The 24,933-nt window shown below is 45.6% G+C and overlaps 1 protein-coding gene across 4 annotated transcripts in view; it reads right to left on the bottom strand.

Annotated features, from left to right (window-relative positions):
* CACNA1E (calcium voltage-gated channel subunit alpha1 E) overlaps positions 1–24,933 on the bottom strand; it is a 312,745-nt gene that overhangs the window by 173,057 nt on the left and 114,755 nt on the right. For all 4 annotated transcript variants that reach the window (XM_019501773.1, XM_019501772.1, XM_019501771.1 and 1 more), the window contains one exon: positions 19,563–19,666. In XM_019501773.1, the coding sequence (XP_019357318.1) occupies positions 19,563–19,666 (104 nt within the window). The remainder of the gene's footprint in view (positions 1–19,562; positions 19,667–24,933) is intronic.

The raw sequence follows: 24,933 nt of genomic DNA on the forward strand, positions 1-24,933 counted from the left end.
TGGGGGGGGGGGGGGGAGGGGGAACAGCTCTGAATGTTCCCAGAAACCCTTGTTAAAGATCTCCAGACAATCTGAGCATTTTTAATTTCACCCTAGGAAGAATAAGTTTCCTGCAGCTCTGGTGTTTAGCATAAAAAAAACTCTCCCCCTTTCTATCTGCAGCTATCAGACCAAAATGAGACTTCCTCTATTCTAGGAATAGAGGGGAAGAAGGGAGAAATGAACCCAGGGAAAAGAAAGAGACTAAGAAAAGGAGGCTAAAAAGGGATGAAGACTACAGAACAAATGGAATGGGAAACAATCAGCAAGTAAACTCACAATGCTGGATTTATCATCTGGGAGAAAGATGTATTTACAACATTGCAAAGTTCAGTAAAGACTATCTATGCAGTAGTAGTCATTCTGGCTCATCCAGTGCCTCCCATGCCTATTCACCAGCAAGACACGAGTAACCTGGAAGCATGAAGATGCCACTTGAAAGCTGAATTAATTTAGGTCAGATAGAAGGTTACCATCTCCTTCAGTGTGTTCTACTGGTTAAATGCATGGCACTGAGACTTCAGAATGCAGCACCATCATAGCGTCAGGCCACAAAGAGTCACTCTCAGAGCTTGCATGCCCAGCTTACAGGATAAACAGCAGAACTGGACCTACCCTGTGAAAACAAAAGCCTGTGTGGCTCCCTGCTGAGGGATGCTGATATTTTGCTGAAAGAGGTGAAGAGACTAGGAAGACATAGTAGGTCAGTTTCTTAGCTCAGAAACTTCCACACAGATCCACTGAATGCCATGTAGCTGTGCTAACTGACACCAGCTGAGCATCTGGTCCCTTTTCTGTTCTTACTTGCATGACCCTCCTGTTTTCTGAGATTCTAGGTAGCTCCCTCTATGGGACTGCCTCTTGTATCTGAATGAGCTGCTCGGCAAGAGAAGCCGCTGTCAAGAGACCCATCCATGAAGGCAATCTGAGACCATCCAAGGAAGAAATCCATGGGGAAGGAATGGGCACTTTCTCCTGATAGTCTCCTTCTCCTCATCATCTCCCAACTCCACAGCACAGCAATATCAGTGCACAAGGGCAGGGCATGACAGAACTGACTGTGCTCTGAGCAATCCTCCATAAATGGGTAGGATTTACCTTGACAGATTTTTTCTGCTGTTTCCAAATACTTGTTTGGGAAGCCCCAACATCAGAGTTAATGGTGCAACAGAGGCTCAGCACACAGTCAGCATCCATGGGGATTACGCCTATTCACTTGCTGCTGAGTTGTTTTGGAAGATGAAATTTGTCAGGCTCCTAATCTCTAATATGGGCTAATTGCTTTTGTCCATTAGAAGGAGGGGGGTGTGGAAATTAGTTTAACTCAACTTAATTAATTATTTCATTTCAAGGAGACACATGCAACTGAGCAGGGCAGCAGCGGAGGCTGGTGACATCTGAAAGTGGGTAGGCGAAATTGACAGATCAAGGATTGCTCAGAGCCAATTTAAAGCAGTGGATAAAGATAATACTGTATCTGAGTGAGAACAAGGCCAGCACTGCTGATTGGCAGACATTTGGAAACACTCCAAATCACATGGAGGGTGGGATTTTCAAAGGAACTAGGCACCCAACTCCTATTGAATGGCTTTGAGTGAAAAAAATCTCACCCTTAATATATTTCAGTCAGGAAGAGGGAAAGGAAGGACTAGTCTTCATGAGCTTCCATTTTCCCATTCAAAAACCTCTAATAAGTGAATCACAAATCAAGAAAAGCAAAGCAAGATCCACTCTGATGGACTGCTAAAGTGAGCTCCCTGCTTAGTTCTTGTGCCTTTCCTGGTGACTAGGTCCAGGAAGCCCTCTACCTCATTGAGTACAGCAGGCCACTCCCACAGCCCCGCTGTCAATCTGGAAGCTGTTGTGTACACATCCCCCCTGCACACCTCAATCTGGAGGACTCATGTTGGTGTTACAACATAAACCTGTGTAGGCCAAACTCAACACTAGCACTAGCTTCACTGGGTGCTAGGGTGGCCAGCCAAGAGGACAGTCCGGTTGTCCTCTGTCCTCTATTGATACAGAACCAAATGTCTTTATGTCCTCTATTTTTTCTCTTGAAGAGAAAAATAAAGGACATAAAGGCATCAGGTTTTGTATCAAGAGGACAAAGTAGCAGAAAACCAGAATGTCCTCTATGATGGCCACCCTACTGGCTGCTCACTAACAACAACAGAATTACCTCTGCTTTGCTGCTGGGACTGAGTTTTACCCACCCGTGGCATTATATTTACTTCACTTTAGGTCTTCTAAAGTAAAGACACTTCCAGAGTGATTGAGAGGAACATCATAGGTTGCAGCAGGAACCAGAAGAGCTCAGATAAGCAAGGGCTGGAGATAAGCATGCCATCTGTCCTCCTACACACAAGGGCACCATCATATAACAGCATGCTCAGTTTCTTTGGGCGTTCAGAGCACGGATGATACTTTCCTCCCTTCACTGCTAATTCTTCTGGCTCCTTGCTGCTCTCCTCTACAGTCTTGACATTCACTTCATACAATGTGAGAATTTCATAGATGTTGTCTGCTACTAGAAGCTAGACCTTCCCAAACAACAGGAACCTCAGCCCTCAGGAGCACTTCTTCTTTCCTAAAACACATATACTCCTGCTCTACAGGAGAGATGGACATTCTTTTGGTGAAGCAGGGCTGCCTGCTCAGAGGTCTGGGACATGAGAGACTAGAGCGCTCAGTTCCATTCTTAAGTAGAAAGCCCATGACAATGGACTCTACTTATGGTGATGATGCTCCAAAGCAGCCAAGGACTATATGGAGGTTCAATTTGTCTCTTCAGCCCTGAAGACATTTTGGTCAGGTCAGGATCTGTGCACATGACAGACCAATACACATTGGAAATACTATCATGATGGTTCCATTCCGTGAGCCATCCAAAGGCCTCCAACTCCAAGGCCACCAATCCAACATCTCTTCCTCAGCTTGAGCACACTGCCAACAAAACAATTAAAAAGTGAGGATTGTTCCTGAATTGCAATTATGTCAGATCTTGGATTCCATCTCACCCCTTCCAACAGTTGGTTTAGAAGCTAAAGTTGGGTTTAATGGAACCTAAAGGAACTGGGGACTTACATCTGCCAGGCTAAAACTGAGGGAGCATTTTCCCACTCCCAGTCCTGACTCCAGGATCCTTCTGTATCTCCTTAAACGTCAGATGGGTATCTCCAGCTGGATAGTGAGGGCTCACAGCTATTCTTTCTTCCAAGTTATTCCTTCCAATGTATTTATCTAGCTTGGTATTTATATTGCACTTACCACTGTGGAACCTGAATGCAGACTTACTGTTTTCTATTCTTCCATATGCAGAAACAGAGAGGTTATTTAGTCATTGGCTATTACTGTGGGAAAACTAAGGCAAAGAGATGATTCTTAATTTTTGCCTTGAACATGCAGCTGATTGTACCTGGGTTGATTATAAAGCTTAGAGTTAATACCTTCAATGCTAAAAGCATGGGTCTATGCCATGTGGGGTAACTGGCAAATATAGCTGGCTCATAAGCTGCTTTTACAGACAAGCCACATAGAGGAAGACAAAGACCCTTACTCTAGCCCCCTGTGAGGTATGAAAGTGATAAGACTTGTAGCCATACTCAGTCCTTGTTACAGAAAATTCCATTTCTACAGACCAGCTAACAAAGAGGCCATCTCTTCTGGTCACACCTTTGTTCTGGGGATCAACATCGTCCCTAAGGAATATTTAAATCATCACAGTTTTTGGTCATAGGGAGCATGGAGAGAAGGGATGGGATGGGCACAGCCTAAGATTTCCTCAGGTCCATCTCATTGACAGTTCTGACAATCAAGTTCAAGAACTTAAATAACCTGGTATATAAGAAGCAGCCAAAGTAGAAAGAAAAGCACTAGAGTAAATGCTCTGATTGACCTATGCAGGCTAGAGGGAACACTGCCATGTATTTTTTGCCAACTGGAGCTTTACAGAAGTCCAATTTTCTTTCCACATTCCATACACTGCAATTATCTAACCTGGTGTCCACAAACTCAAGGATCCCCATGGCTATGTCGGATTATCAGGATGGCTCATAATACTCCTGCCAGGTGAAGGTAGGGAAGGAGCAGTTTCAATTGCTGTATCTATGTCAACACCCAAAGCAGGAAAGAGCCTGGGAAGCTCTGAGGCTTTGTACAATGGTGACAACGGGGAACACATTCTATTGACTGAGATGATACAATGTTAGCAAAGTCCTTTCAATGTCTCTTTCTTCCCACTATTTTTCCTTCTGTATCGCCTAGGGTTAATTTAAGCCAGCTTCCCTTCCCCTCCAGAGTATAGCTCACTTGGACACTGGGGAAATGGGCAAATTGTTATAATTACATTTGATGTGGAGGAGACTGAGTGCTGCGTGACACCAGCACACTGGCAGCATTGGAGGCTGTGGTGTTTTACTGTCTTCTAAAATGGGGTTAAGAAAGGCACTTTGGATAGGGCTCCACCAATGACAGTTCTTCAGATGAAGGAGCAAAAGATGGCACGAAGGTGGAATCTGTGCATGGCTGCTTATGCCTGTTAGGTTTCCAAGTTCCAGACGCAGCACCTCATGAGCAGGTAACCTGGAAAAACGAATATGGATGTTTGCTCATTATGGAAGGAGTCTACCTGTTTGCACAGCCAGTATCCTCTCTGGGGCCTCTTCCTTTCAGGAGCATGTAACTGTTCCCAGCCCAGTTCACAATGAAAAAGCCTCTGAGTTCTCAGTGACTTGAATTAAGAAAAGGTCATGTTGCTCAGAAGAACAGCCTCTGAGATGCTGGACCACCAGCATCATGGTTGCCAAGTTCCACTTTCCATGGGACTTGCAGTGTGCCAATGCTGCCTCATGACATGGCAGCATTTGCATCTTTCTTACTGCATTAGCGAGAGTGTCACTTGTGCTGTTGCATCTGGGATGTCACAACATAATTATTTTGCTCTGCAGGACAGCTGTGAAAAGGTGGCTTGCTATTTTGTAGCAGCAATTATCAGAATTTAGGTGGAGAACAGCAGTGGAAGCATTGCCTTCGCTTTTTAAAATTTAATTATCTTTGTCAGATCCTTGGCCATTTGCAGAAGTGTAGCTCCATTGATTTTGGGAGCTCTGAGTGTTATTCTCAGCTCTCGCACTGTCTCATGTAGCATTGGAAAAAATCACATAAACCCCCCAACCTTTCACTTTAATATACCCACCTTTAAACTGGGAATATTTGGACCATTCAGGCCTGCCTCATTCCATCAAAAGGGGGATCCATCTTTTCTAGGCACATGACTGTACAAGAGCTTGATCCTTCTAGCTAGCAAAATCCCCTCTGCTAAGAGGGTGGGGGAGGATAAGTCCTGAGCAAGACAGGTAGGGCTGAGGCACCACAGGCCAAGGAGTTGGCCTCTGGCACACTTCAGCTTGTTCTGAGTGGTCAAGCAGCAGACAGCAGAGAGAGGTTTTAGGGCAGAAGGATGTTTTAGGGCCCCTCTATGCGGCATTGGTCAGGCCACAGTTGGAATATTATATCCAGTTTGGGGCGCCACACATCAAGAGGGATATGGACAGCCTCGAGAGGGTCCAGAGGAAGGCTACTCATATGGTTAAGAGCCTTCAGGCAAAGCCCTACAAGGAGAGATTGAGGGCCCTGGATCTCTTCAGCATCTGCAAGAGATGGCTGAGAGGTGATCTTGTGGCCACCTACGAATTCACTGGTGGGGGAGCAGCAAGGAATAGGAGATGCTCTGTTTACCAGGGCACCCCTTGGAGTAACTAGGAATAATGGCCACAAACTGACAGACAGCAGATTTAGGGTGGACATCAGGAACAACTTCTTTACGGTAAGGGTGGCCAGAATCTGGAATGGGCTTCCAAGGGAGGTGGTGCTCTCCCCTACCTTGGGGGTCTTTAAGAGGAGGCTAGACATGCACCTGACTGGGGTCGTCTGACCCCAGCACTCTTTCCTGCCCAGGGCAGGGGGTCGGACTCGATGATCTGTTAAGGTCTCTTCTGACCCAAACATCTATGAATCTATGGATTCACCATTTTAGGGCTCGGATAAAAGATGTTGTACTAGGATTATAGCTGAGAAGCAGTAGGAAAAGTTGCCTGTGAATATTCAATTATGAAAGCAAGTTTTGATTCAGCTGCATTCATCATCCACTCATGTTCATTTTCTAGGAACACTGAAGTGTTTGAATTGAGTACTTCAATAGTCACATTAAGTAAATTCTGAATTGGACACGTGAATGTAAACCCACAAACCCTGCATGTAGGGATTTATGTCACCCTGCCAAAGGGCACAAAAAACAACATACATCTTTAAAAAAGTGACCACTGATTTCAGTTACCTCAATTTTGAGGTGCTCTGAGCTCCCCCTCCTTCCCCCCACACCTTTCTTAAAGGGGACTGACTTTGAGAAATCCCAAACACCTAGGCTGCTGAAAATCCAGTCTTTGTAAAGGTTCTCAGGTTGGTCACCCAAGACACGTCAAATCACCAATGAAGCTGAAAATTCAGGAAAAAGCTGCATAATTTCATGTAACTAACCCAAACCACACAAACTGTGAACATCTGCAACACACCTTCCACAGTCTGTAGTGGAACTGCCAAGCAGAGTCCCACAGAAGACTGAATAATATACACAAGCAAGGAAGTCAAGATCCACTGGCAAATCATTCTTGAACAGAAATGAAAGAAGTGATCAAATAAATTATTTGCTGTGAATTTTTGCAGTCAGCTGTAAGAAGATCTATTATTTCCTGTAACACTGGGGTTTACCCATAACAACTATGCAGAACTCTTATAAGGCTGTTTGTTTGTAAAGGCCTTGAAGACCCTTAGCAGAAAGGTGCTACAGAAGTGCAAAGCCATCAAGAGCTTATTGAATATGGATGCCCACCTGTCCACTGAACACAGATGATCATCTGTGTTTAAGTGGAAGGCATTCAAATACTACAGTATGGTATAAGAGCTTTAATAAATTATATGTATGGTATAAGAGCTTTTAAAATTATAAATACACATGTTGTTCACTACTCATAATACAGACCTGGTCAGCTTAACACACATTCTATGATGTCAGTTGAAATAACCTAAGGAGTGGCTATTTACCGTCAATCGTCAGAGACCTTTGGGGAAAATTATCTGGATGAAATTGTATTCCACCCTTTCCCCTGCCTTCCCTGCTACTATTGCATTTCCAATTCAAAAGTAGTTCAAAGAGGCCACTTTCATAGCTCATTAAGTTGTCATAGCAACTGTAATTTTCAAAGTTTGTTTTCCCTCCCACCCCAGTCACCATCACCCCTCCCCAAACACACACAGAAATGCACACATTAGAAGGTTCATCGAAGCTTCTTCTCAAGATATCATATGGTTTAAGGGAAAGAAAAATACAATCCTTGTCGGGATAAATCAGTCCAAGAAGATGTATTTCTTGGGTCATATTTTTCTGCCTCTTGGCATCTCTCATAATCTCTCCACACATGACCCTTCCATGGTCTAGAGACAACTCTCCTTTACTGCCTACTGCCTTCCCAGTACATCATTCTCCCTCAAGCATTTTGTTTCAAAACCTCCAAATCCAGATGGAACCTGGCCCCGGGTTTTGCATGTAACCAGCAAACCCCCTGACTGTCGAAAATGTGTGCTCACTCCTTTAACGCTTAATTATTAATCGCTAAAACTTAATCTTATTCATCGTTTGTTATGCCTCAAAATTGGATGGGAAAAAAATTTAAATTAGGCAAAGTGAAAAGACATCAGAAATGGCTCAAAAGCCTCTTGAAGAAACTGAAGAATGCTCTCTGGAGGCTGAGAATGCTACAGAAACTCAACCTGAAAAAAAAAAGATCTTAAGACAAAGAAATGTTGCCAAATTGATCATTTAATTATAACATTAGTTGTTTCTTTCTAAGGTTTAGCTGGGGGGAGATGCAAAAAGACTAAATGGAGGAAATAAGAATGAGGGTAGGCAATTAGAAGAAGATTTAAATTATTCTGTCATTTGGTTCAAAACACACAGATTACACTTTTCTTGCCCTACAGCTTAATTTTTTGCACCAATCTTGACTCCTGCTTTAACCCAGACTTCCCAGCTCAGCTACCTCGGACCTAAAATCCTACCTCCTACTTCACTGTTGTGGAGCCGCATTGCCCATCACACAAGCCACTGTACATAAACTGAGTTGTTGTTTCTGACAGTGGTGATGACACTAATGACAGCTGTGGCAACACTATCAGCTGGAGAAAGGGAACAGCGTTGGAAGTACAAGATTGAGGCAGAGGAAAGAAACACAGAATGGGTAGGTGGCAAAAAGCTATGTAGGCAATGGGAGGGCAGAAAGTTGTGCTGAAAAGAATGGGATATTAGGGGGAACTGAACTGCCAACCACACAGGTAACTAGGGAGCTGTGCTTGACATGGGAAGAGAAGCTCTTTTGCAAAGTTTAGGAAGCCTGGGAAACTTGGCTTGGGTCCTAGATATTATTCACTCAAGCAAGTTTTGCTTTGCCTTTTTTCTCTCTCAGCTAAACTATTTTGTTCCTAAGAATGAGTTGCTTGATTACCCTCTTTTCACCTGGCTCAGATGAACCAAAGTAGCCCACAGATGATAGGAAAACAAGATCTCTCAGGTGAGGCCATGGTCATCACTCAAACCCGTATATGAAACCAAGCACTACATATAGGAATTAAATGCAAGGGGACTGTGCAATTGTGTAGCTGGTCTTGATTAGATCTTTGCCTGCGTTGCTCTAGAAAACTGGCGATAATTAATCTAATACAATTTTTTCCCATAAGAAACATACAGGTTTAAAAAATTACAACCCTGCAATATAAGGTTGTAGGAACAGATCCTTAGCTACAGAGGAGGAAAAAATGCAGAGTGCCAGTGGGAACAAAAAGTTCCCTCTGCATTCCCCCTAATCCTGAGTTTGCCATGCCAGCCCTGTCCCCTGTGATGCTAACCAACAACGATGACCAATATCAGCAGGCTATAAGGATGTCCCAGCCATACCCTTCTCCCTTGCCAATCCATTTATGTTGCCAGCTGCAAAGGGGATGGCACCAGGGTGCCAACACTGGCAGTACTGCATCAGACAACTTCCTCACAATAAGGTAGTTTCTGTGTGACTAGTTAAATGGTGTAACCTGCTGGAGGTATGGTGTACAGTAACTATACCACTACAAAGAACCTTCACTGGAATAACCACACGTTATTCACATTAGGAATTGGACCAAGTTAAAAAATACAAAATTCAAGTTCACTTACTGTCACTCAAAGGGTTCAGAAACCCATGGCAAATGCTGAATTGTGAGAAAGGAGTCAAGTTAGCCCAAGTTATGTCTTGCTTCCTTCAACTATCACAATGACTAAATCTTTCCCACTGCGACTGTTTTGGCGGCTCTCACAGCTTTCTGTGGCTAAACTGTCACTCTGCCTCAAGCTTTATACCTGGGAAATGTTCTGGAAGAGAGACAATTTCTTTTTTATTTTTGATCCCTTTAGATAAGAATTAATTGATCCCTAATTGCATGGATAGAAGAAAAGTTAGTAGGACTTTTAAAGAAAGTAAAACCCCAATAGGATTAGAACTCCAGATCACTGCAATACAAATGAGACATTTTATCTACTATTATTAGTATTATTATATACATTTCCAAGGCACCCATCACCTTGGTATTATGAAAGAGTTTTTTTCTCTCTAAAGACAGAATTCTCATGCTCTTCCACATATTCTAAAGCCATTTAACTCGAAACTAAGTGGGTCTAGGCCACTGATTCTCAACCAGTATGCTGCAGCACCCAGGGCTGCTATGAGATCTTTTTAAGGATGCTCCAGGGTGCCAAACCACTGTTAGGTGTGTAAACAACTAACCATGATTCACATGATAAACCCAAAGTTTTCACATAGGAATCCATAATGTCAAAAACATTTGAATCTGCTGGAGTTCTTTCTGAGTTCTCTGCAACATAAGAATTGTTCTATTATTTTTCTGTAGTCAAAAAAACGAGTGGAAGTGAAAAGCTGGCACTTTCTGATGGGTGCTCCGAGTCTAAAAGGGGTGCTTTGTGTTTAATAAGGCTGATCTAGGCTGTTTACACCACAAAGTTCATGTCACAGTTTAACAATTAGGGAACAGACTGCTGAGATGAGTTTTACAGCATAGAGATTGTAAAACTGAGTCTCGGACTGATTTCCATTAGAAACAGATTAAAGGGACCAATGCCCTCACTTCCAGCATGTAAGCATTCAAACCTCAGCCTGGACATTCAGTGGATCCTTAATGAAAACAGCTGTCATGATAAGGTGAGAGCAGAGAGGCAAGCTTTGAGACTGTCATCCTATGCAACCTCTGAAAAGAAGGACCAAGATCCCAAATTATCCTCAGGGTGGGATTAGTAGCTAATGCACAGGGTACAGCAATCTTCAGGGTTAAGCCAAGGTAGCGCATGTTGCAGTAATCAGTCCCACGAGAAATCCTTAGTGGGAAATCCTAATCATAGTGGCCCCACACTGAAAAAGTTAGGGTGTGATCTGCACAGCCAAAGGTGAAAAAGTGCTTCTCACCTCTGTGCTCTCAGGATATCCCATTAGGGTCCTGAGGTTATGTACTACATTTACAGAATGGTTTGCACCTGTAATATTTGGTGAGGACACAATTTTCATTGGTATGTCCAATGCCTCCCCCTTCTTCTGAAAATAATCTATATCTCATCCTGCTTAATGATGGGCTAACCATTTTTCATTCAGGCCCTAGAAGAGAGGTGGAACTGATTGTTGGTGACACCAGACTTTGGACTATCTCGTGACTTCCTACAAAAGACCCATGCACACACATCAAATAAAGGAATCGGTGACAGAAATGAGACTTGAAGAAGTCAGCCAGTGGGAGATCTCAGCAAAAGAGGACTGAGCACCTGTTACAATTCTCTGTAATCTATCTGACACGAAGGAGCTAATGTGACTTAAGCAACTTAATTTGACTCCAGCCATCATTGTGAAGTCCAACAAATTGGTTACAAGCAACTTGCCACTGAATATGCCAAATAATGCAAAGAGTCTAACAGAACTAAGCAACAAAGTCTGGCTCCTGTCCGGAGCCCTTCAGAAACTGTCAGCCCCATTAGTTTTGTCCAGGAACCATGCCCAGGTCTTAGGTAAGTCTCAGCTCATAAGGGGTGGCATACTGCTGAAGCTAGCCAGCAATTGCTTTCTAATTGATCTTATCCAGACAAGGAGAGGTTAGAAACAGGGCAGCTTCTGGCTGGGTTGTTGGCATTTGAACCATAATTTCTTAAGCTCAGATCATATCTCTGTATGTTTTGGAATTGTTGAGAGCACGTTCGTCTCTCAGGAAAGCGTTATGAAGCTGTGTTAGAAACACCAATACTGAGTTCCATCAGCCATTGGGGAAAGTGTCTGATCGCACATGTGTTGTGATAACTTCCTCTGTCACTTTTAGAATCCTTGCCAATAAAGCCAACCTAAAATCAGGCAGAGGAGGCAATGCAGTTTCCCTCTTTTGGCCCAGACTGTTTCAAACTCACTCAGCTTCTTTTTCACTCACTGTGTCTCAGAATCTGTCCATAAAAAACAGGGTATCTTGGTGGAAAGACTTATTTTACATATGGACCTTCCTATGGTATTCATGACTGAGGTGTGTTAGTGCCCCATAGCAACAGAGCAGAGTTAGCTCTGGAGTTGTGTGCAAAGGGAGTCCGACTGGGTTAGACAATCCACTAGGTTACTCAGTCGAACTATAACATGTGGGAATTTAGAGGTAGGCTTTTGGCTACTGGAGTACATCCAAATACAAGGGAAACCTTGGGAATGAAAGCAGCATTAAAAATGTAAAGCTGGAGAAGCAAAACAAAATCTATTTTTACTGAGACCTAATGCAAGCACATTTACATGAAAATCAGACTTCATATAACAGTATGTTTCGCTTCAAGATGAAGAATTTTCTACATTCTTGCTATAAAATTTCTCTGAACCTACCCTACAATACTCCAGTAGGAGGAAGCACCTCTGTTTCTCTATCATATTGGGCCCAGTGAAAGAATAGGCAGGGGTCTTTTATTTGGCTTATGTCAGTGCAATATTTTACCACTTACATCAGAGGTCAGCATCTTTTTGCTAATGAAAGGCCAGTGATTTCAACCCAGCCACCATTGCAGCTCTTTGCAAATGGCTGCTTTCTTGCCCAACAATGCAGCCTTTGTTGAAAAATATGTTGCCAACAATAGCAAGGTACCATCTGAAGCAACTAATTTGGCAGCCATGGTAAGCAAAGGCTGCACTGGGGCAGGGAAGGGAAGAAGATAAGACGAGAGAACAACTCTGCACAGAGCAGACAAGGGATGCCTGGAGGGCAGCAGGGGATCATCATTCCTTTAGCAAGCCGTGGAATGGATCCGGTGGCTCAAGCAGCAGCAGAGAATTAGCATGTTGTTAATAAAACACAGGCTGGATCAGAGCTTCATAGACAAGATCCAATCTCTTTGTAGGCCATATGCTGCCGAACCCTGTCTTAAGCTGTTCCTGTGTAGGCAGAGCAACCTGCCACTTGTTTCCTCCTAGGGCACAGAGATGGCCCTGTGTGCAGGGATGTCACAGCACACTTGGGGTTGCCTGGGCACCTTGCAAACCCCAATATGTGCACAAGCCACTCACTCGAGTCCTCCTGGGTGCTGAGCACTTTTGTTGTTCTCTAGGTATCTGGCACACCACTAAATGATCACTGTTGCCAATCAGGTCAGCCACCCACAAGCATCCCTCCACAATGAAAATCTTAATAGGGATAAACAAACAGGGAGGTGTCAACCATGGTCTGGGAAGATCCCTAGACAACTACATCCAATTCAGGACAGTCAGCAAAGAGCTATCTCAAATGGGCCCAGAATACATAAACACCAAAAATCCCACATGATCTTATTGTTGGTGTGTTGCTTGTATCACAAGCATTGGGCTGGCTGACACTGCTGTATCAATGTTGGTTCACACTTTCTAATCTGTCCAGAATCGTCAAATATTTATCACATCTCCAGAGCCGAGCAAAGCCAAATGTAGGGGCAGAATAAACATTTGATGCCCTCCTGGACTCAGATTCTCATTGAAAACAAATTTATTTTCATGAATCCACTTAATCTGTGAATCCAGAGGTAAGGCTTATCTGGGAAATCTATAGATCTCTGCACATTAAAGGCCTCCCAGAAGAACTCTTAAACATGATGATTAAGGACCAGATCCAGACAGGTTTACTAGGCATCTAAATGGCATTTATGTGGAATTTAGGGATCCAAATTCCAAAGAACAATCCAGATTAGTCTTGTTCCACAAGCTAGAAAACACTCTGGGCACCTATGCTCATTCGGTGCCTCCATGTTGGACTCCAAAGATCCCCAAGTGCCTGCACTTGGATTTCTGGGGATGCTCAGAAGCAACGCACTCTGGGCACCTAACTGACACCTAAGATCCATTGCAAAGCAGACTGGTTGCAGTGAGATGCCTAAACTCCACATAAGTCCCTGAAGGGACCTAATTCATTACACATCTTCAACGCCTGCCTATCTCACATCAGCAGCATTGAGTGCAGCACCCACAGTCACTTTCACTCAAAAACACTAGTGTTTTTGGTCCCATGAAATACCTTCATGGGACCATATGCCAAACTCCTAAGTTTGACAACATCTAAGAAGAAGTACTCAGGTAATCAATCTGAAGCTGAGTCTAAATTCACCAGACCCATTATTTTTGAAAACTTAAAACATACACATATGCTGCAATAAGTTAGCTCCAAACCTCCAACCTAAGCTCCTTACAGGGAGGTCTAAGACAATACATACACTTTGTTGTATCCTGATCCAAATCCTCAGGCTGAGCCTGCACAAAAATATTGCAACAACTATGCGCTCCAGTTACACAACTTCCTCCTCCATGAAGAAACACGATATGCCCCTATGGCAAGGAAATGAGAAATCCCCCACAAAAAAAACCCTTTTGGTCTGGCCAGATTCCAGAATTAGTTATAGAAAACTCTTCCCATCAAGAGGTCATGGAATAGAAGAGTCAATGAAGCAATTCAGTCACTCTCCTGGACTGCCACTAATATTGCACTAACATTAAAACCCACCCCTCTACCCCACTGCTCACATAGATTGCCATGGCTCTTGAATGACCTATGACGAACACAGGGGGAGGAAGAAAGTGTAAACAGCAATGGTGAAAATGCAGTTTAATATAGACAAATTCAAGCCAAAACGTTCACAACCCTCCAGCACTGCCACAGAGTAGGAAAAGAGAAGCTACCTCTCTCCTGTTATTAGAGGCAGCAAGTTACACTCTACAGGCCTTTCTTCCCTTCACATAGAAAGTCACCCCCACCAACAGCCTGGTCACCAAGATCACACCTGAAATCAAGATAAGTGAAGGAGGTTGGCATTCCCAGCTTTAGATCTTGCCTCCTGGACATGGACAGACACAGGCACTACAAACTCTCATGTTCTGCAGGGGTCAATCCCAGGACTATTCAATATTTTCACTAATGATTTGGATGATAGAATAGAGAGTATGCTTATTAAATATGCAGATGATCTCCAACAGAAGTCACTAGAGGCCTCTGTCAGAGCCAGGCAAAGTCCTCAAATCAGCTCAAGAGAAGGCTACTGTTTTCTAACAATGGGAATGCCCTGAATAGGGCTTTGTCAGTCACTAAATTAACAATGAGCCCCATCTGCACAGAACTGGTGCTGTACATCCAGGGTTGCATCAGGAAAAGGAGAGGTCATTGGTTCAAGAACCCCTGAAACTGGTGGCAAGAGCCATCAAACTTATTTGGCAACAGAACCTTTGGTTCGTGAAGACCTGACACTGGGGCTTGGAAACTGGAAGTGATGGTGTGGGCACCACAAGCAACTAGTCCTTGTGATAGACTCATCTGGGCCTGCAAGGCTGTAGTCTGTTCCTGCAGAACACTCATCTGGGCTGAGGGTTTCATACAGACTGGCCAGTGAGTACTTGGTCATGTGGGATCTACTGCAAGTTCTTAGCTCTGTTTTCCCCTGTGGCTGTTCAAATTCTGATGACCAAGCCATAGGCAAGCCAGTGGATGAATGGATAGAGCAAGCATTTGAGTCAGAGCTGGAAGACGGACCAGAGTCAAAGACTGAGCCAGGGGAACAAGTTCTGGTGCATCCAAACCAGAGACCAGGCTGGGAACCAAGATCCAAATTCAAAGTCAAGACAGCATCAAAGACCAAGGGACATGCAAGATTTTAGGGGCAGCTGGTCAGGAACAGAACAGGGACAAGGAACAAGGCTGGGACACAGACCAAAGCAGGGACTGGAGAGAAAGCTAAGACAGAACTGAGGGCAGAAACTGGGGGTGTTTTTACATGTGCTCCAGGGCTGGGGGGGCTGGGAGATGCTTTAATTAGAGCAGCACCAAGTGCCACTCTAATTGAAGCACCTGCTTCAAAATGTATGAGCATCTCCATGCTTCAAAATGGCAGTGAGGAGCTTGATCAGGGAGCTTTCATTAAAGCGCCCCCACCACCATTTTGAAATACACAAGACATGGAGGCTGCTGGAGTGCGCTAATTAGCATGCTCCCGTAGACTCGATTAATTGAGTCTGCTCTGACAGGCTGTAATTACAGCCTGTCAGAGCAACCTCCCCACACATCTACAAGCATTCCCATGGAGGCTTAGATGAAGCAGAAACAATGGCTGGAGCTGGGAAACCAGGGCTTGAAGGCAGTGAGGATCTAGGTAGAACTGCAGGCTATTGGTTGCCCCTTCTCCGATCCTGCTGGCTCTGTCAACCTATCAGGTTGGGAAGTGGAGTCAATTACCCAGCTGTGGCTCAAACTCTGCCCCGTCCCCCCACACCATATCCTCTCCCCCTGTAGCTAGTGCCCAAGTCCATTACAAGGAGATGTAGAAGATTACCATTAGTAACTGAAACGTGAAGAGATACTAACTAGACTTGATGTTGGTCTGGCTGCTATGGTTAATTCCCTTTATGGTTACTTCAGAACATCTTCAGTGACATGGATAAGATTCATATGAAAGCCAGATGTTAAAGCTAGAAGGAATAAATATCTTGGTTTGACCTCATCAACTACTAGATGACACCTACAACCTACAGAATAGTCAGATGGTATAAAAGCTATTTCAATTGATCCATAAGCAGATATTTGTCTTTCCAAAGCTGCTTTTATAGCAGTTCACGGTGTCTCACTCATGATCAGAGGTAACAAGTGATGGTACAGGACAGTGCTAATTACATGTGTAGCAAAGTAATACTGACATTCCAGTGGGCTCCTTGTCATAACTCGTTCCTTCTCCAGCTCTTGGATGTGTTATTTGCAGAGGTGTAACTAGGAATGTTGGCGTCCTGTGTGCAAGGGGTGCTGGGAACTGGAGAGCAGAGGAGCATGTTTTACTTCCCTGCATATGGGCTGTTGTCACTGCTGCCACAGCACAGGCTGCTGCTGCTGCCACACCCTGAGCTTCTCAGTCACAGATGTGGGTTGTTGCATTGCAGTGTGGCCTCCTCAGGGGCCGCCACTCTGGCACCTGGGGCTGCTGCCCCACTTGCCTACCCCTAGTTACGCTACTGCTTATGTAAGTAAAAAGAGAAAATAGCCCTTTCTAACCTAGACTATCAGAGGAACCAGAAAGGCAGCATCCATTCAATTGCCAGCACGTGTAGTTTCAAACTACTATTGTCCTCATGGTGTCATTCTTTGTCACAATGCAGAATGCACACCAACATGAAGGCCTGAAACCTGTACAGAGCTCTCCACACTTTACAAGACTGGAAGATTAGTTTGTGGAATACAATCTGTGACCTCCCCTAAGGACTACCTTTCAGACAGCCCAAATCCACTCCTTCCACCCAAGCCTTTGGAAAGAAGGAAACAGACCTTGACTTCAGGGTGGTTTGGGGTGCAGGTGGTCTCGTTGGGATTGTTCTCTCTTTGCTCATCTTGCACTCTAAGTCTCTGACAGTATTTTCAGGACATGCTGATGCAGCCATGGTTCATTGCCATGGAGACAAGAAGCTCTGCCTCTCTTCAAGCCCAAGCTAATGGTCTGAATTAAACTCTCATTTCCTCTGGGGCAAGTAAAACAGTTACAATGCTGTTGCCCACATGAACAGTCTATGACCACATTCGCCCAACAGCCACACCCTACAGTCACACACCCAGCACAGCCATGCCCCAAACACATTACACTTGTTCTGTAGCCACTCTCACTATTCTCTCACACAATGCAGACACACGTACCATAGCTGCATCATGCACATACTCACTATCTCTCTCTGTCACACACACACACACACACACACACACATCATAGCCATGCTCTACATCCTACTCTCCCTAACCAATGGGCAAGCATGCACTATGACTCCCACACATTTTACTTCTATGCTCTGTATACCTTCTATGTACGACTCACAAACACGCTCCCCAAGTAGAGCCAAATGAATAAATGACAGGGTCTTACTGTATGTCATCTGCTCTGTGGCAGCTGCCTGTGTACCCATTCTTACCCCATGGTAAGTAAAAATTAAACCACAGTAGTTTAGGGTAAAATGCTGCATTTAACCTCTGCTCACTACAGGGCCAGAACATGCACATAAGCAGTTACCACAGAGCAGCTAAGTCATAGTAAATCCCCTCTCCCATTAATACAGCATATTTTTTCACTTGTTCATATACACTCCCTGTGTCAACTCCCTATACCTCAAAACACCCACCCCATACTTGAGCCCCAAACTCTACACCATGACATGTCCTCTACTGCCTCTGTTCCCCCAGGAACCTAAATATCCAAAAGATTTTCATGCGTAGCTTTTGCATTTAGGCTACCTAAAACACAGACTTCAGCCCCTTTCTGCACTTGCTCCTCTGCTCCACAGCATGCTGGTCACTCACAGGGAAATTATGTAGGAAGTACATGTGAGTAGGGACCATTACAATTCAGCCTCCTGCTATCCCTGCTCCATACCCAGACACTTTCCACTGTAGGATGTACCTACACACCAGCTGTTCCTAGCTGCTTCAGTTTCAGAGTCTTCTCAAAAAGCTAATGAGGCATCTATCGCTGCTGTACTGTGAGCTCTCTGCGCCCCTGGCTTTAGTAGAGTCTTCAGCATTGCAGCTAGATCAAACCAGCCACTGAAAAAGCCCCGCTTTTTTTACTGTGCTTCCCAGCTGTGTTTTACCAGCTCTCCAGGTTCAGATGGGGGAAATGAAAAGCTGGGGTGGGGAGGGAAGGAAGATGGAGATGGGAGGCAGGCATCTTCTCAATAAGTCAAAGGACCAAAGGATGTGCTGCATATGAGTATGTTGGTGAAAAAAGCACTAATTTTGCTACAAATCACTGAACTGGAGGAGCTCTGTCTAGCAATTCTGCACAATGACCCTTCATTCTCCTGTTGTACTTATGTGGCAACCGTGTTTTGGCCAACGCATGGAGAATTGAACTGGGAACCTCCAAGGCTTAAATGAAAGACCCATGTCTCAGTAGTTGGGGGCTCTAAGAATTCATTTCTGTGAGTTGGAAGAGTGGAATTTATGAAACATCCTTCACCAGTGGGTCACAGTGAGACAGCTGCCTGTCACAGTGACTTGAAATGTCTTCATATCCCAACACAAAACATCACACAGTGACACGGCACTGGCTAGAAGGATGAGAAATGAGGGAGCTCAAGGGTAAAGCCTGCTAAATTCTGACCTCATTGCTTAGCACAGTGTAGCTGATTCAGAAAGGCTGGAACTGGTCTGAGCCTTAATACCATACCAAAGACATGGAGATGGTGGGACACAGCCCAGAACCCTCCAGCAAGACGCATAGCCTTCTAGATGCTGGAACTCATCAGTGACGCGTAGGGAGCACATGGGGGGGGTGTACATGCCCCACCCAAGATTGGCTCTCACTGGCCAAGGAGTGGGGGCACCAAGAGAAGTATCGGTGGCACTTCCAGTTTTGCCACCAGCACTTCCAGGGTCGGCAATCGGCCACTGGGGGACCCTCCAGGTCAGAGGCACCAGTTGCCCATGCTCGAACTCAAAGAGCAAATGCTGCTTAACACTCTGATGACTGCTGCATCAGCACAAAAACTCCCTGCCCAGAGCAATAGGGTGTCAGGTCCACAAATACAGCACTAGGCTCAGGCAGTAGGAGCAGTAATGTGATCAAATCAAAGGGCTGGGAAGTGTCAGGAGAACAGAGACATGCGAGTCTCACTAATACAGCTGCATCAAGGTGGCCCTCCATACTCCAACAGCAGTGGCAGAACTGAGTAGGAAGCCTCATAGGGCACGATGGAGGAGATGGCTGCGAGTGAGATCGAAGCTATTGCAGCCCAAGCCTCATTCAGGATAACCCACTACAGAGAAGGCTGTACAGAGACGCACCCACATGCCATAAGCCTAATCCAAGGGCCACCAGCAGTCAAGCAGGCATTTAGGAGGATTAACGGAAACCCAAAAGAATTGGAAAATGTCTTGCTTACCCAGAAAGCACTCCCAAGACAAGGTTGAGAACAAAGAAGGATCCGATGATGATGAGGGGGATGAAGTACAGCCAGTTCCAGGTGGCTCCTAAGGCATCATTGGTCTGAAAGAGAGAAAAAGAGTTACCTTATATTCAACCTGTGTGCGACCACAAGGGGCTCAGGTTGGTAAATCCCCTGCTATTTCATAGCCTCAGGGACTGCTGCAGGATTCTTCACTTTGCACAAGTGCAATAACACTCTATTCTTTCTTTTCCTTTTGTTTTTGCTACATAGTTCATTCAATTTGCTATTTCATACCCATCACTGGTCAGGCAGAGAGCTTTTTGCCCAGGCTCCTCTCTGCCTATCATGTTCTGTACTCTCCCTGTGACAGATAACTCAAAAGTACATGTTCTCCTGTACTGCATCTTGAAGCCAGAGAGGGAGAACTAGCTTAGCATTAGCTTGGGCAGAGGCAACTATATGCACAGACCTGTTCAGATCCTACTGCTATGCCCCAAAGAGGACCCACTTGTCAGTCTTTCCTTAATAAAGTGTAGTTTGGAGCTGTCATGCTAGCACTACATAACAAATATAGGCAGAGGCTGGGGATTCAGTGGTATCTACAGAGGTGTAGCTAGAGCAAGGCCTAAGGGGAAGAAATGAGGCCAGGGAGGTAGCTGCCTGGATAGTTCCCAGGGGAAATTCAGCAGTGACCTGGACCAAGAATGAGGGTGGCATGGGGTCAAAGCTGGGCCAGAATAAGGAAAAGATTGAGAAGAAACCTGGAGCTAAACCTAAGGGGCTGGAAAAGTAAAAACTGGTAGGTTGGCTACTGAGCTGGGCTGGGATCTGAGGGAAGGAGCTGGTGGCTGTGAATGAGGGAGCGGTAGAGAACCTAAAAGACCTGGCCCTCAGGTACATGGCTTCTTGGACACTGTGCCACGCTGATGAAGCTCAGGCAAAATAACTGGAACACATTGGCAGCCTACATGCTGGGGTGCCATGGTGGTGCCACCACCCCCTGTAATTCAGCAGCAGGGGAAAGGAGGGGAAGAGCAGCCAACAGTGATGTAACCCCCACTTTCACACAGCGCCTAAGGCTCCATGCTGCAGCTACTCATCCTGTCTCCTTCTCTCCCTGCTGCAAAGTTTGGAGGGGCAGGGGGGAAGAGCAAATGGCAGCAGGCTCTGGAAGCAGAAACTCTGGGCAGACCCCACATCAGTGAGATCAGAGATCACATGCAGAGCTTGCAGCTGGAACTGCCGAGGGTCTCACCAGCATCCAGCATCACAATGAGGCGCTACAGCCACATCCCCTTCAGCTGTGTAGCACATATGCAATGAGCCTCATCCCTGAAGAGGATGCGGCTACACCCCCAATCTGGATCCACCCATGCCTGTACATCCACAGCTCCTGACACAGAACCGCATGCCTGAAAATGGTATCAAAGTGCTCAGTGGGTGGGTGACATGCGTTAAACCAAGGTCAGCCTGCAAATTGAACACAATCAGAGTCTCCACTGTGGAGCTGTTTCTCCACTCCACCACCTCAAACCTCTGTCTATCACAGCAGCAGCCTCAGAGAGCACTTGGCTCAGCCAGTCACCACAGGGGAATTAATTCACTCCTAGATTCATACCACAGTAACACTCATCAGTTAGACCAGACTCCTCACTCTGTCCAGCCCAGGATTTGAAGAGGCAAGCCCAAGCCAAAGTGTCCCACCTTCACTTCCCCTTTCTTCCTCCACCACTTCCACAGTGCAGTTTTCAAGCTAGAATCATCCTCCACACAGAGCCTGTATTCTGGACATGTCACTCAGTGCTGAATATAAGTGGGCACAAGTCCTGTTTCCTTCCCTGAGTTCCTCTACAGCTAAGCCACAGTGGGGGCAATGACACTGCCAAAGTGAGTGGGAGAGGACATACCAGTATTTCCTTCCGTCATCCCCACATTACTACAGCCAAATCTGTAGCTGTCTCCCACTAGAGCAGTGGTTCTCAAACTGTTTAGACTTGAGGCATCCCTCATTAGACCCTACGTAACTTTTGTGAATTAAGCAGTACCATAGTTCAAAAACTATTTTTTATTTATTTATTTTTTTTTACAGCTCTTGCCTCCTTGCCGAGGGGTTCGGCAGTGGAGGCAGGAACAAGACTCAGTCTGCATTTATCACTTCACACCTCCTTATCTCCCCACACCTTGCAGCACCCTTCAGAAGGTATCATAGCATCCCAGGGTGCCCTAGCACCCTGGCTGAGAATCAATGCTCTAGAGGATATCAGAGAGCAGAACCAGTCACCTGATGGAGGAAGCCAGGTTTCACATTATAAGTCTGTAAAATGCATGATGCTAAAACAATATTCTAGATCAAACTTCCCTTGAACTTAGAAGGCAATTCCATTCTCCTCAGACCCATCGCTATTACTAGTGAGGGAGCTGTAGGCCAGGACATAGGGAAGCTGCAAGTTTTCCAGTCCTTGTGTAAAGCAGAACACTAGAATTGCCTCTATTCTGGTCCTTAGCAGGTCATCACTTCAGGGCTCCCTGAATTCACACCTACACCATACCATGAAATAAATAAAGGGTGCATCTGTGAAAGGTGCTGCAGACTGGGAGGGGAAAGATTTATGGGGAGCATTTTGTGCAATGAAGCTGGTGTCTCGACAAGAGGCTGCCAACCTTTTGTCCTTCCAGCTCAGCTTTTTCCAAGCACACGTCTAGTCTGATGGTGTCATCACTAATAACGTGTCACCCATGCTGAATTATTCCATCACTGCTGAAAATCAGAAAAACGAAAAGGGAAGAAGCCAGCACCAGGGAGAGCTCTAACTGCAGGGTAAAGCATGACAGCTTAAAAGCCTTCTGGCGAGCTTTGCTCAATATCACACTGCAATTATTCACCAAACCTTTTAATAAAGTACTGCCCCTCTCCACCTTCCAGCAGTTTCCCAGTCCCCATTTGTCCTCTCCTGTCAGGTAATCTGCACATGACGCTGGCCTGAACAGTGATGCAGCAGAACGTGACTGTCTGGGGGAGGTGGCATCAATCTTGTTGGAATGAAAGACTCTTTTTTTCCCTAACGCTAATTAAGCTCTCATCTTCATCTGAGTCATCAGCATTGCCTCTCCAGATTGCCCAATGCAGGAGCCAATTCAAGGCTCTTAAAGAAAAGTAACCTCCAAAGATTGGAAAAGTGGGGAAAAAATGGCCAAGGAAAGGGAGAAAACCCTCCAGTGAGATAAGAAGTTGCCAGCTCCAGCCCTTTATAAGGGAAACTGGTTAGTCGGTTTCTGCACCCCACACTCCTTTGTTGCTTCCCAAACATTTTTAGTGGAAGAGACTCCAATGCACTGACTGCTTTTGAGAGAGATTGAAATGAGGCTTTAAAGAGGCTCCTGCAATCGGACCAGAACAGACTCTGATGCTGAGCACTTGAAAACGAGAGGCAGATGATACTACACAGCTCACCCAGGCAGCATCCTCCAGGGCCTGAGTCCCCACTGCTCCAAGTTTTGCAGTGTTTTGCTTCAGTAATGTGCCATTGAATAAGAACAAGTTTCTTCTCCCAGCCAGAGGCCCAGCCTTCTTCTGCCACAAAGGCTCAGCTCTTTAGAAAGTAGCATAACCCACTCCCTACTTTCATCAAAGGCAACACTGCTGGCCTGGAACCAGCCTGCTGAGGCTCCCTGGTGCTCTGTGTGCACCTCTCTTGTTGTCTCTGCCTCGCTTTCCTCACCTGCAGACTCTAATTACTGAGAGTGACACACAAGCAAGAGGGGGATCATGACAGACGGTGAAAGCAGCTTGGGGGCGGCGGCACACCTGCACCAGGAAAATGCTCTCAATTACCAGCAATTTCAGCCGTGACGCAGTGGCAATGTTTTCTTTGATGAACCTGCCCGGCTGGGGGTGTTGCCACCCCCTCCTTAAGTAAACAGTCACACATGGCAATTATCACATTAATCCTCCAGAGGGGAATGAGGGAGGGATGGGTGGATGGATGGAGAGGAGGTGGATGGGGGGTGATTAGAACCCACGTCTCCACACAGCCCAGGTGGTGAGAGGACTGGCAGCTTGCTGCAAGGCTGCAGAGGAGTCTCTCCTGCCTTTTCCAAACCAGTAGGGAAGCAGCAGAATCACAGACAGGTGGCAGAAGAAACCCAGTGCTTCAATCACCTGAAGAGTGGAAGTCACATTCCTAGCTTCCCAAAGGCCTCTGCCCCAAGCAGGCCAAAACTGGATGAGAGTCATGATTCCCACACTCCATAGTTCCTACTCCACGGCTAGTCCTCAGGTGCCTCTGAAAGGTTCTGCACCTTGTGAACTCTCTTGTTTCATGGGTCCCCCATGTCACAACATGTTCCTGTGTCCTCCGCCACCTGTAGACCACCTCAAAAGATGCATCTGGGGAGTCAGCCATCCTCCTGAGCAGCACATTGCTTCCTCCTACACAGCAAAGCTCTTGACAGACTCCCAAACTGTAATGTGAGTGCCTCAACCTCCAGCTGCCCCCACCCCAGTGTCAGACCTCCCTCTCAAATATTCTTTGAGGAAATGGGCCTGAGGTCCTCACACGAATAGCAGCAGCATGGAACCCTACGAAGCACTCGGCAGTCTTCTATGGAGACCCCATCTAAGAAGCAGTATCTGGGATGAGTCAGACAGCAGCTCCATTGTGCACCTTGACTGGTAGGAGGTAATTGCAGGTAAGTGCAGATTCTGAGATGTGCTGAACAAGAGAATAGTTGGGTGTTCACCTCTCTGAGTGCTTTGATGCCCAGATAGAACACAGGTCAGCAACGTTCCACAGGAAAAAGACATGTGAGGGGCAAAGCTTGAGAAACTGACCTCTGGATTGAGGTCAGGACCCTGTCACTCATTCTGAATGTTGCTATCAACTTTGGTGTTAAATTGAAGGCACCTTTCCCTCCTCCCCCTGGGGTGCATTAAGAGTGAAGCTGGCTATTGCTCAGTGCAAAAGGCAGCATGAGGTAGTGAGCAGGGTACCACCTGTGTGGGAATCCAGAGTTTTTAGCCTCAACTGTACCACTCACTTGCTCTGTAATCTTGGGCCAAGTCATTTCAACTCTCTGCCTATCTTGTCCATTTACACAATAAGCTCTCTGGGGGAAAGAGACTGTCTCTTCTTCTGTGCTTGGGTAACACCTGGCACAATGGGACTACGATTTCAGCAAGGGCCTCTGGGCTCTTCTTGTAAATACATAACCCACATCTTGGAGACAACTGATTGGGACTGAGACTCTGTGTGTGCGACTACACATGACACTTCAATGTACATTAGTCTAAATCATTGCACATTAAGGATGTACGTCTACACGTATTTGCCCTTAATGCACATTAAAAATATTAAATTTAGGCTAT

Source organism: Gavialis gangeticus, unplaced genomic scaffold (genome assembly GCF_001723915.1).
Source record: "Gavialis gangeticus isolate Ggan-Ray unplaced genomic scaffold, GavGan_comp1, whole genome shotgun sequence".
Lineage (NCBI taxonomy): Eukaryota > Metazoa > Chordata > Crocodylia > Gavialidae > Gavialis > Gavialis gangeticus.